The 11,909-nt window shown below is 53.3% G+C and overlaps 5 protein-coding genes across 5 annotated transcripts; 4 read left to right on the top strand and 1 right to left on the bottom strand.

Annotated features, from left to right (window-relative positions):
• Positions 1–276: 276 nt before the first annotated feature.
• Positions 277–1,152, top strand: NCS54_00690400 (Hypothetical protein; the record flags this gene model as incomplete). Its single annotated transcript, XM_053152346.1, has 2 exons — positions 277–983; positions 1,032–1,152. The coding sequence occupies 2 exons, from the start codon at positions 277–279 to the stop codon at positions 1,150–1,152; spliced, it is 828 nt and encodes a 275-aa protein (XP_053008321.1).
• A 268-nt stretch (positions 1,153–1,420) lies between these two features.
• NCS54_00690300 (Hypothetical protein) lies at positions 1,421–2,724 on the top strand (the record flags this gene model as incomplete). Its single annotated transcript, XM_053152345.1, has 2 exons — positions 1,421–2,210; positions 2,270–2,724. 2 exons carry the CDS (start codon positions 1,421–1,423, stop codon positions 2,722–2,724), a joined length of 1,245 nt encoding a protein of 414 aa, XP_053008320.1.
• An 887-nt stretch (positions 2,725–3,611) lies between these two features.
• Positions 3,612–5,798, top strand: NCS54_00690200 (F-box domain-containing protein; the record flags this gene model as incomplete). Its single annotated transcript, XM_053152344.1, has 5 exons — positions 3,612–3,713; positions 3,765–4,037; positions 4,084–4,206; positions 4,262–4,906; positions 4,953–5,798. 5 exons carry the CDS (start codon positions 3,612–3,614, stop codon positions 5,796–5,798), a joined length of 1,989 nt encoding a protein of 662 aa, XP_053008319.1.
• Positions 5,799–6,246: 448 nt separating this feature from the next.
• On the bottom strand, positions 6,247–7,686 carry NCS54_00690100 (Putative GTP-binding protein; the record flags this gene model as incomplete). The annotated part of the gene is made up of 4 exons (XM_053152343.1): positions 6,247–6,276; positions 6,328–7,447; positions 7,521–7,530; positions 7,593–7,686. The coding sequence occupies 4 exons, from the start codon at positions 7,684–7,686 to the stop codon at positions 6,247–6,249; spliced, it is 1,254 nt and encodes a 417-aa protein (XP_053008318.1).
• Positions 7,687–8,272: 586 nt separating this feature from the next.
• NCS54_00690000 (SET domain-containing protein) lies at positions 8,273–10,527 on the top strand (the record flags this gene model as incomplete). Its single annotated transcript, XM_053152342.1, has 4 exons — positions 8,273–8,695; positions 8,780–8,968; positions 9,103–9,984; positions 10,414–10,527. The coding sequence occupies exons 1-4, from the start codon at positions 8,288–8,290 to the stop codon at positions 10,525–10,527; spliced, it is 1,593 nt and encodes a 530-aa protein (XP_053008317.1). The 5' UTR covers positions 8,273–8,287.
• Positions 10,528–11,909: the final 1,382 nt, after the last annotated feature.

Raw genomic sequence — 11,909 nt, 5'->3', positions numbered from 1 at the left:
CTGTCACTTGCAAGCTGGATTATCTGCACATAGGTGTAAGTACATACTGTATGTTTCAGTTAGATAGCCAATCTTGTAGTGATCCGCCTAGTTTAGCAGGTTACGAGTTTTCAGAGCCCAGATACATGCCCACCCACCTCGTACTAGACCGGAGGTTGAGTCCCGTCGCTAAACTTCCGAGTACCTGACTAATGTTAACTGAACCGCATCAACCCCACCTCATCAAACAGCAATCATCTATCTTTGAAGCCAGTTCTCGGGCAAGTCATTGACAAAATGAGTGACGAATTTTCCCTCTTCACCTCAATGAGGTACGATCCAAAGCTTCAAAAGCTTCGACAACATGGGCTCAATGGCGAAGGCTGGAACTTTGAAAATGAGTCGCCGCTCTATATGCTCGACTTTCATCGTGATCGTCTACTCAGGGCAGCAACACATTGGAACTGGCATCCAGCCATTGATCGACTGTCAGGTGTCAGTGGACTTCAGTGCCTTGCTCAGTTGATAGACGAGGCCGTTGGGTCACCTCCAGGGACCGCTCTGCGACTGAGAATTGTGGTGTCTCGTGAAGGGGACATCAGGGTCGAGAAGTTCAACGTTCCCGAGGCACCCTTGGAAAACTTGTTACCACGCCGACTGCCCGCCCCGTCCTCAAGTTCGTCGGCAGACGAACCGAGAAAATCCCCCAACTATGCTCTCCTCGTAGATCAGGCCTCAACCTCAAGGTCCGAGTATACCCATTTCAAGACCACGAAAAGGGCCATGTACGACGCTGCCAGTCAAAGAGCTGGCATTTCTCCAGCAGATCTCGCAGAAGTACTCGTCATTAATCAAGATGACGGGTCTGTGATGGAAGGGACTAGGACTACTCCTTACTTCTGGAGGGATGGTCGTTGGGTTACACCTCCCATCTCGTCCAAGTTTAGCTGGGATGAAGGTAGTGGTGGCCAAGATGGAACCTCGAGGCGTTGGGCATTAGAGAGGTAGGCTTGCCCAGCCAACTGACTATTTGGTACTGACATCGCAAACAGAGGATTGGCAGTTGAGAAGGCAGTGAATGTCAAATCTCTTACCGACGGCGAAGAATGCTGGCTCAGCAACGGCGTCAGAGGCTTCATGTCCGCAACTATCAGCCTACGAGAAAGAGAATAGAGGTTGAGCAACATGATAGGGACGACAGCCCCTCTCGTCTTGGCTACGATCTCCATCCGGACGAGTTGGTGGCGTGTTGGGCATAAATCCAATCCAGCTGTGTCACCATTTGTGCATCAGGATATTGGCAACTGTCCCTTCTCCGGCTTGTGTGACATGGCTGCCCCTCACCCCGCAACCTTTCGGTTTTCCCCAAGTTTCTTCGTTGCTTTTCGGGACAACTTCTCTCGGCCACGAAACATTCCGGTTTCTGGTGGCCGATCTCGACATGGAAACAACACACTCTACATACACGTCAGACGCCATGGTTGAGAATCTGCCACCGGAGGTACGGCATGAACTCCTCACTACGCTTGACCTCTCCTCTCTGCGCAACGTGGTCCACGCTTCTCCAGTCTTTTACCGCCAGTATGTCCTGGAGCGTCGCTCTATCCTATCCCTGTGTCTAGAAAGAACTCTTGGGAGGACTGTCCTGGATGCATATTGGGTTTACCAAACTGCCAGGTCATCCAAGTTTCCCAGTATTACGAATGACGAAACTATCTCCAACTTCAGTCAGGCCTACATGCATCAACCGGCGTCCGGTTCCTACTCAATCCTCAGGAAGAGTGTCACCGAGAACCTAGCTGTCGGGATCGCCGCATTCCATTATTCTACTGTCGAACCCATCATGCAGCTCTACATTCGACATGTCCTAGAGGTCCTAGATGAGCAGACGGGCGGGATTGTCGGTCAAGAACCACTAAGCCAGGTCGAACAGGCTCGATTGATCAGAGGACTTTACCGATTTCAACTGTGTTGCAATTTGTTCACCATGGCAAACCTTCCAGAATCATCTACTTTGAGCAGGAACGGGCGAACGATGCGTATCCTGACCGACTACATCAGTCTGCTTGAGCCATGGGAGATTGAAGAGATGGGGTGCATTTACTCGTTTGCCAACGAACGGTTTGAGCGCGTATTTGAGGCTGTTTGGTGGTGCACCGCTGGAGATGGTGCAAAAACAAGGCCACGAAAGGTACCGGATCCAGAAGACGGTTATGATCTGGGCGATACTGGTATGTTGGTGCCGTCTTCTGCCTCTAAAACATCCTGCTAATACCTTACTATACTCTAGCAATTAGGACCGCCCTCTTGAAGAGCACTATTTCACAAGGTCTTCCCATCCTTCACACTATCTTGACCAGGGATGATGAGTATCTCTCCGTCCTTATTGGGAGCTCAGTTGTTTGGTTTGGGGGATCATTTCTTGAAGACGCAATCCTGAGCAAGGCTGCTCAGAAGAGGCGGCATCGAGAGGATGCTGCGTCGCGCGACGATAACCAGAAGCGACGGGATCATATACCTTTTCTAGGGGACAAAGAGTTATGTCCTCCGTTGGCATGGACGATGCTATGGAACGAGTCCTATAGCAAGCTGTATGGAGACTATATCCCAGATGAGATCCGACATTGGGGATATGTGATGTGGGATGCAGCGCGGTTGGAGACAGTGGGGGCAGCACGTCTTCTCGAAAGACTGTGGGAAGAAACGTGGGCAGACCACGATCCAAGGGATGAAATGCTAGATTAAGTCAGTGGCTTGGGATTATCTGCAGCTCCGAATACGAGAGCGCGGGATGAGGCTTCGAGAGTTGTGAAGAGCGTGATAGTGTTATTAAGGGTGGAGTTGAGGCTTGCTGATCATGCCTGGCATTGTCTTAGTGAATGATTATCAGCCTTTTCAATGTCACCTTAGGCACCAATATTAGGATGACCTGTTTAAAAGAAACAAAAGCAAATACGCAAGAAAGCCCGAAAAACGTGGTGGCACTGCGGGATGGTATTTGGAGGTAGAGCTGGTGGTGATGATCGTTGGTGTAGGGTAGGTAGGCGAGGAGAAAAGCGGGGCCACTTGATAGGTGCAGCGCGTTGCTGAGCTACCTTACTGTACCTTCACTCCATCGATTTACACACGCGAAAGAGAAGCTCAACAACGAGATCAACTCTCCTATTATCGTCACCCCATGTAAAGAGCCAGCGCCATCACCCAAGAGAGGAAATAGCAAAAGTGACAGCCACGCGCGACGTAGGTCATTTTAGCGCTTCCTCCCTCGTGGCACGCACGCCGATCGCGCCGTACCAAGTCAAGCTCCCCCATGCCCATCACCAGGTGAGACAACCCTAGAGCCTCTAATGGCAACGACCTCGCTCCTTGTCTTGGAAATATCGTTGCTCGGACATTCCATGACCCAACCTCGCCACTCGGGTAGCTTGAGATATACAGTATTTATGGAGAGCTTAGGGACTTGAGTTGACAAGCAACGCAGACCTGGTCCTTGGATCCATTCGGCCACTTCGCCAAGAGCTGCAACTGCATATCTGGTTCCTCCTTCAATGAAACCTTGAAACTTCTACAACTCAGCTGGCAACCTCAATTGGGTTGGTGTGGCTTCCGATCCCGGACTACGTCGCGAAATCATGGCTTCTGAAAACCCCAAAACACCAGAAGCAGCTATTGCTGCAGGTCGCCAGCACTATGGAGCCAAGCGCTTCAAGCCCGCCCTCGAGCAGTTTACAAGAGTGAGAACGCCGACTACATACAATCCAATGTAGCTGCTGACCATCCCACAGGCAATGAAGCTGTGTCCCTGCAGCCGTCAGACGAGGCGGGAGCGCTGCAGCTGCAAGGACTTCGAAAAGGTGGCCCAGGAGGGCGGCTCCATCTTCAACGAGGCCATGTACACCTGCAAGTGCCCCGTAGGCAAGATGTTCAACAAGTGCGACAACAAACACCACATCCAGGCGCTCGACTACCGCGCAGCCACCTGGGAGGCGCTCCAGGAGCTTGACCGAGCGCGGAGAGATGCTGAGTGGATTCTTGAGCTGGCGCCTCGTCTTCCAGATGTAAGAAGCTGACGATCTTGGTCTTGCTGGTTATTGACATGGGCAGGGATATCTGCGGCTGGGCAAGATCGCGCGCCTCCAGAAGAAACACGAATTCGCATGGCATGTCTACACTGCTGGCATCGAGGTTGGAAACAAACATCAACTCGCAGAATCGCCAAAGTTCCAGGTAGGATTCCGCTGCAAGAGTGTCGTGCAAAAACCGACTGTTAACCGGATCATAGAAACTCCATTCTGCAAGACAACCGCTACATGTTCGGTATTATCGCCGGGATCCTCTAAGGAACCCCAGGGAGATTGTGCAGCGCATCTTTCAGTATCTCGACTTCGCTACCATCGTGCGATGTCTCCACGTCTCAAAGGGCTGGCGGCAATACCTCACAAGCCGGGGCAACGAGCGGTTCTGGCGGGCTTTGCTATTCACAAGACAGTTTCCTCACCGATATGCTCCCAGTACCGCCTCTCTCAAGAAACTCATCTCCTACTCTGGAAACGATGTCCGGCAAATTGTCATTGATAGCGTGCTGCGATTCCGTCTCACACAACAAAAGCTTAATACTCTCCTGCAAGGGTCAAAGAACCTCGAGTCCCTTGTTCTGCGAGGCAACACTGAAGAGGACCTGCAGATTCCGATGGTGAACGGATTCTTCAAGAAGATCAACCGCGTCTTCCTTGACGAAATACTCGTTGGAAAACCTCACATCCTGGAGCCACTGTTAACACAGGCTTCTGAGAGCATACAGAACCTTCACATCCGTGGCCTGCCGCAAGTCGGAACGACCACAACATTTGGGTTTCCAAGCCTACCCAACCTGCAATATCTGCGAATCGAAGAACAGAATAAACCCAACCCTATTCGATTGGGAATTGTAAGCTCCCCGATCACCGTGAAGATACCTGGCTAACAATACATAGTGGACCATTGCAGCTGGGGCACCACGTATTCGGCAACTCTGGCTCAGCGACGTGCAACTGTCAGGGCGTCAGCCTGAAGACACCGAGCTGGACCAATTTTGGCCAAATCTCAACGTGGTTATAGTGAATGGCTCCACAGACTCTGACCCTGAAACGGCAGAAACCATCCAGAAGCTAGCTTCGATACGTCAGGGAGACACATTGCAGTACGTCGACTTCGACTTTCGCTGGAAGTACGACGAGCATGGGCCGCTTGGTCTGAGGATGCTGTCCAACATGCTAAACCAGGAGCCCGCGACAATGGACAGTGACGAGTTCAACCATGGTAACCAGTACAAAAACCTGCACTCTTTGCGACTCACTCGAGCGCTGATCCCGCCCTCGAAACTCCAAGCGGTCCTCAGCGATGCCATCGAAGCTCGCAAGCTTCACACACTTGACATAGTCTTCCCGCTCGAGCCCTTTGGCACCCCCCAAGGATTAATAAGTGTCGAACATCTCCGCAAACATGCATGGTTGCGCAGCGCCGGGTCTATCAGGTGTCTGGGCATCTTTGAGTTCAGATTCCGTTCATATCCAAAGAACGATGACGACCTGCCTCTACCAAGCTTCCTGGCTACCTTCCCCAACCTCGAGGTCATCGAGATCAACTCTGTCCACTACGAGGGACCCGAATTCGGCACCGTGATTGAGGCCATCTTGAAGGTCACGCACCTGCGGAAGATTTACCAGACCACAGTGCAGGGTATTGCGCTGGACCAGCTCCGTGGACTGGCTGCCAAGTACAACGTGGAGCTTGTCTGGGGAGAGAGACCACGACAATGGCCTCTGCCAATCGAGGAATAAGTTTGAGTGGTTTTTGTACCGGTCAAGAAAGTCGTGTTTGAAGATACCCCTATGAAAGGGCTGTACGGAGGAATGTATGGATTATGAGAGGATTGGGCCGAGAAGAGCCCCTGACAGCACAGTTCCTGGCTCAAGTTTGCGAGAAACTGGACTACATGCGTTGCGTGGTAGCTACGCTTCAATTGGATGTTGGGTTTGTTAGCCTATCTTATAGGAAGAGCCCTGTCTATTACAACACCACCCATGAGTCTGCCCTGAGCAACTGTTTTGTTTGAATGCTTTTCTAGGCCGAGCCCCCAAATTCTATACCAGACTTTTTTTTTTTGTGTCCGAGTCTAATAATAACGATCCCAACGCCTCCCCGTATATCTACAACCTCGAACGGACATGTATCATTATAACTCGGATCTCATGATATGGTTGGCTCAGCGGTGCCTAAGCAGGACACTCACGCCCTACCAACCTTGAATGATAAAATCTACGAATGGTTAGCACAAGCTCAGCAAGGCTAAGAACGAGATAGACCTACGTCGTTCTTCCCCACAGCCACGACATCGTCTTCAGATACTCGGATGTTTCCAGCACCTTCGACAAACGCAATGGGCGCATCACCCATGATCTTGCGGGCCACATCGCCGACGGTGCTGCCTTTCTTGACAAGAACACAGTCTCGGAAGACGAACTTGGACTCGGAGGCGCCAGAGGTGAAGGTGGTGGTGTTCCTGACCGGAAAGACGGGCACCAGACCCAGCAGCTCGGCAGCCTTTGACAAGACTTGGACGACACCCGTGGATCCGAATCGGTAGAGGACCATGTCCTTGAGGTTTTCGATGCGGTTGCGGTTCTTCTCGTCCAGGTCCTTGAGGCCACCGCCGGTAGGGTCGCCCTGCTCAATCAGGTCCTCCTTGGTGTCGATGAACTCACTGCCCTCGACATACTTGATGTAGCCCTGCTTGGCCATCTTTCGTAGGAAGATCTCTGAGATGGCTGAACATAGCACGATGGTGTTTGGATCCTGCTGCTTGGCGATCTTGGCGATGTTCTTATCGGCGTCTGGATGATCAATCTTGTTGAGCGCGATGACTGTCGGGAACTTCTCGTCGATGAAGGCGTTGACCACACGCTCGACCGTCTCATCGCTCCAGTCTTCCAGAGGCTCCTTGATCCCGCAGCGATCCAGCGCCCTGTTCACGATAGTCGACGTCGCACCGTATCCAGAGAATTGGGCTTGTAGCGTCTCTGTCGCCGTTGCCTTGATAGCTTGATGCCTTCGCCGGATTGATCCCCATCGCTGCATGAGGTTGCCGAGAACCCAGGCCACAATCTCGCTTCGTAGCCATGCAATATCTACCGAGGGATCGTAGCCTCTTGTTTCCTTGCCCTCAGCATCAACTGTACCGGAGGCGTCAACGACGTGGATCAGCGCATCGGCATGGCGCAGGTCGTCGAGGAACTTGTTGCCCAGGCCACGGCCTTCGTGGGCGCCGGGGACGAGACCGGCGACATCGAGAAGCTCGATAGGCACAGAACGTCGGCCATCAACGCATGCGCCGTAGTTGGGCTTGCATCTATCTGATACGTGGTGCCGGGCGCAGGCGCATTCGATCTGGAGGTAGCCAATCGCTCGCTGAGGATCAATAGTAGTGAATCTGAAGACCAAGGTCAGCTTCCAGAGAGGAAACAGCTTACACAGAAGGCGCGGGCTTCATGAAGGAGACATACGGAAAGTTGCCTATGTAAAAGTTGCGATCAGCGCCGAGCTGCGGCAGCTTTGGCTAGGGTCTTTGTACCAACCAACTTTAGAGGAGGCGTCGGTCAAGCTGTTGAGCGTCGAGCTCTTTCCAGCCGAGGGCTTTCCCACGAGGCCGATAAGCGGATCGCGAGGCATGACGGAAGAGGAGAGAGGGAGGATCGGGAACCAGGTGTCCGAGTCGAGCGAGGCTCAAGTAAGAAGCAGGGGACGTAAGACCGAGTCTCCGAGATGCAAGACACGGCAGCCGGCGGCGAACGGGCTTGGTCCGGCGCGCGCTTGAGGGATCAAGAGCCGAGGACAAATGCTAGAGGAGGGCCAAGACCAAGAACAAGGCCCAGGCAGCGCGAGTTTTCAGTTCCTGCCGCTGTACAAGCGCTTCCAGTGCGTTCTCGCCCTTGTCTTGCCCGAGGTTACAGGCTTGTGCGGGGATTGTTTGTATGTAATAGGCAACGCAGCAGGGCCATGAGGCGGCGATGCCATCGAATGGAAGGCCTCTTGACGCAAATTTGGTGCTCAGCCAAGGAGGCTGAAGTGGGTCGGAATATCGTGCCCGGCGGCCGTAAGCGGGACATAACCGCCGGACATCAATCTCCTCTACGTACCTGCCCGCTCAGCCATTCAAGTCATTCAACCAAGGTGCAAGGAAGAAGCCACGATAAGGTGCGCTTGTTTTATTAAGAGGTTTTTCCCGCCTTGATTCTGCTTGAGCCTCTTTTTTTTTGCTCTGCTTCTTGCCATGGCATCGAGCCCGCCACTATCAATTACGTCCTTTCCCGCCTGGGCGCGACTTAACGATGTGGATTTCACCAATGCCGAGCTGAGGGAGACGGATGTGAAGGGAATTGGTTTGGTGGCAGCGAGGGACTTGAAGACGACAACGACAACGACAGCACAGCCAACCAAGGAAACGACATCAAACGCCAATGGGAAAGGAGAGGGTTTATCAACTAGAGATGGAAAAGACGGCGAAAGAGCTAGGACTGAAACCGCAATTGGAGGTCAAGATGAGGGCAAAGACACCGATCACGACCCAGTACAGCTGCTTCGCATTCCCCACGACTTGGTCCTATCAGCAGCTGCCATTGAGGAGTACACCAAGGTTGACCAGAACTTCCGTCAACTTCTCGATGTTGCAGGACATCAGGTAACACCTTCAGCATCTCGAGCCTTTCCCCAGGAAGAACAAGAGAGGTTATTAGTGGTGTAGGCAACTGCTGACACTGCCAAGTCTACGAGGAAGGACATCCTATTGTATCTCCTGACGCACCTCATTCTCTCCCACAAAGGTCCCTCCGGATCTCGGGGACCTGCTTCGACGCCGTGGACCGAGTACTTGAAGTTTCTGCCTCGCCATGTCCCCGTACCAACAATGTGGTCGGAAGTTGAGCGAGCTCTCCTGCAGGGCACATCGCTAGAGGTGAGTGTTTCCCCAGACTTGCGTTGACGCCTAGCCTCTTTGATTGCGGAACCGCAATCATTTCATGGCGGATATGATGATTGTCGGAGAATTTCCCCATGGTTGGACAAAAGGACCCTAACGAATTGCTCCAGGCTGCGCTCGAGGCTAAGCTTGCGGCACTTAACAGCGAGTTTGATGAACTCCGCGAAAAATCCTCGGGGCTGGCGTTTTGGAACTCGCTTTTTTGGGAGAAGGAGACAGCCACTATCCAAGATTGGATCTTGATCGATGCACTGTATCGTTCCCGTTGCCTGGAACTTCCCCGAGCTGGGGACGCCATGGTCCCTGGTCTCGACATGGCCAACCACTCACATAATCCGACTGCATACTATGAGGAGGACGACAAGGATGATATCGTGCTACTGCTGCGGCCAGGCGTGGAGGTGACAGGCGGGGAAGAGGTGTCCATCTCGTACGGAGAAAAGTCCCCTGCAGAGATGCTCTTCAGCTACGGGTTCATTGACCGAGACTCGGCTGTCCACGACTTGACCCTGCCTCTGGAGGCCCTCCCCGACGATCCGCTGGGAAAGGCCAAGCTCCACATCTTCAAGGCACCGCCTACGCTGAAGCTGTCTCGGTCAGACGGGAGACTAACCTGGCGCAGCCCTTTTGCTTACCTCATGTGTCTGAATGAGGAAGATGGTCTCGAGTTCAGGGTGCTGCAGGGGAAGGACGGAGAGCGGGAGCTAAAGCTGTTCTGGCAAGACCAGGACGTGACGGCACGGGCGGACGACTTTGAAGTTCTCATCGAGCAACACCCCCTCTGCCAGGTGTTTAGGCTTAGAGTGGTGACGGTCCTGCACGAGATGGTGTCTACCCAGCTGACGCACCTCCCCTCCGAGATTTCCCATGATCAACTGGACCCGTTGCGCCGGGCCGGACTTGTGAGAGAGGAGTGTATCCGAGCAGCGGAAACACTCTGGGAGATTGAGGCTAGTGTGCTTGAGAGCGCAACCGAGGCATTGGAGCAACAGGTACGTGTCAGAGAGTCTGTTTCATTCAGCCCTACTGGAGTTTCGACGTTGAAGCAACACCGGGTGGCGAAATTGCCGGATCGAGTGATGATGGCAATACTAGGAAATGGCATTCTGGGAATTCAACTGACGCATGCCAATTCTCATTCCCCATGGCCATGGTTCATGAACAAGGTCAAAGTTGGCCACTCGGCAGTTCAGTGAGATCTTGGCAGCCTTCCCCAGATTTCTTCCCTTCACCCCCGGATGTTCCCCTCAAAAGCCTAAGGAACTCCTCCGCATTTTGGCTGGCGAGTCCACCCATCCCGAGGCCCAAGAACTGGGAGCTCGGTGTGTGACCGAGCTCCCTCCACACATCTCAACGCTTTTTGGCTGCCATGAACCACAAACAGAAGACACAACTAACAAGTGCGTCATCGGATGTTATAGAGGACCCACCTTTTCGCGGACGACCACGTGGTGGCATATCTCGGATCGATGGAAGTTTCCGAAAGCGGACAGGCGCCTGACGCTCCAGCCAATGAGGAGGACGATTTTAGCTGACCGAAGCACACCTTGGCCTCCGCGATTCGGCTTCGGTTGAGCATTGCCATGTTGGGTCGGCTATGCGAGTTGTGGGGCTCCGCATTTACCTTGGCCACCTTCTACGGGTTGCCGATTTCTTGACATTTGGTTCTTTGATATAGCATTATGACGATGCCATCACGGCCTCTTGCTTCTATTCGCAGTCCATCTGTGATCGGCTTGCAACTAGTTGCCCTCCTGACGGTTCCTTCGACGTTGACCGCCCCCACGATGGAGAGACTGCATGTACCGACCGACAACACCGTCTCGCAAAAGCAACAGGGGACTCCCACATTCGGACGCTACTTCTGCACTCAGATTCCGGTGCATTCTCGTTCCGTCAAGTGAGGTGTGATTTGGCCAGCTTCTCCAACTCTCCTCTCCAACAAGCCAACCGAGAACCCCAACAACGGAATTGACGTCTGGCCGGAACGGTTACGGCACCTATCGTTTCGGTCAGTTTCCGTTGTGCCTGCAAAGAAAGGCCTTGGACTGCATCAATTGAATAGGCGCGGTATGCACAACGACCTATTTTACAGTTTCTCAACTTCCGCTTTTCGGAGGTGCCAAAATCGCACCAAGATTCGGCTCCGGCGACGGACCGCACCAGTGTGCTCGCCAGGTAACCTCAGCAGCAGTTGAGCAGCAACATTCGGGACAAATCACCAACCGAGTTGCGCCATGTCATCTGCCGCAGTCGGCTTGATCAGAATCTATCCGAGTGGATGAGAATGCGCGTCAAGGATCAACCATTCTTTTTTCTTTTGCAACGAGATGGGCGGCGGCACGAGAGCGATCCGATTGATTAAGTGTCAACCACTGAATCTGCTCCAGCGCCGGGCACCAGCGTCAGCAACTGCTGCATTGACAAGAGCATGGATCAGGGTTGATTATGCCGGAAGAGAGGCCGGGCTGTACTGTACAGGACAACGATACAGCACCCTTTTGGACCTGTGCGGAGGATTTTGCTGTTGTTTCGTTGGCCGCGACGTCCTTTTTCCCCGGGTGGTTCTCGTGAGGAAAAAGGATGAGATGCAGGCACTGGGCTCACACCCTTGGCGCTAGGCGCACACCCCAGTTCTCCGCCAGTAGCTGTGAGACCCAAACACGATCTTTGCGACGGGATTTATTTCCTTCACTAATTCATTCACTCAATCGCTTGCACATAAGGATCGCTGCGAGGGCGCGGAAGCGGTGGGCGCCAGGCGCTAATCCCCACTACCGACCAGGTGATGCCAGCATTCTCCTTTCGCGGATCGCTTGGAAAAAGCGAATTGCGTCAGGACGGAGCCGTCGTTGAGGATGGGACGAGCAGGAGGGCGCGCTACTGCGTAAAGGGGATGCCTTGCTGTGCTGTGCAT

This window comes from Fusarium falciforme, chromosome 5, assembly GCF_026873545.1.
Source record: "Fusarium falciforme chromosome 5, complete sequence".
Lineage (NCBI taxonomy): Eukaryota > Fungi > Ascomycota > Sordariomycetes > Hypocreales > Nectriaceae > Fusarium > Fusarium falciforme.
This window is presented reverse-complemented; position numbering and strand designations above follow the sequence as displayed.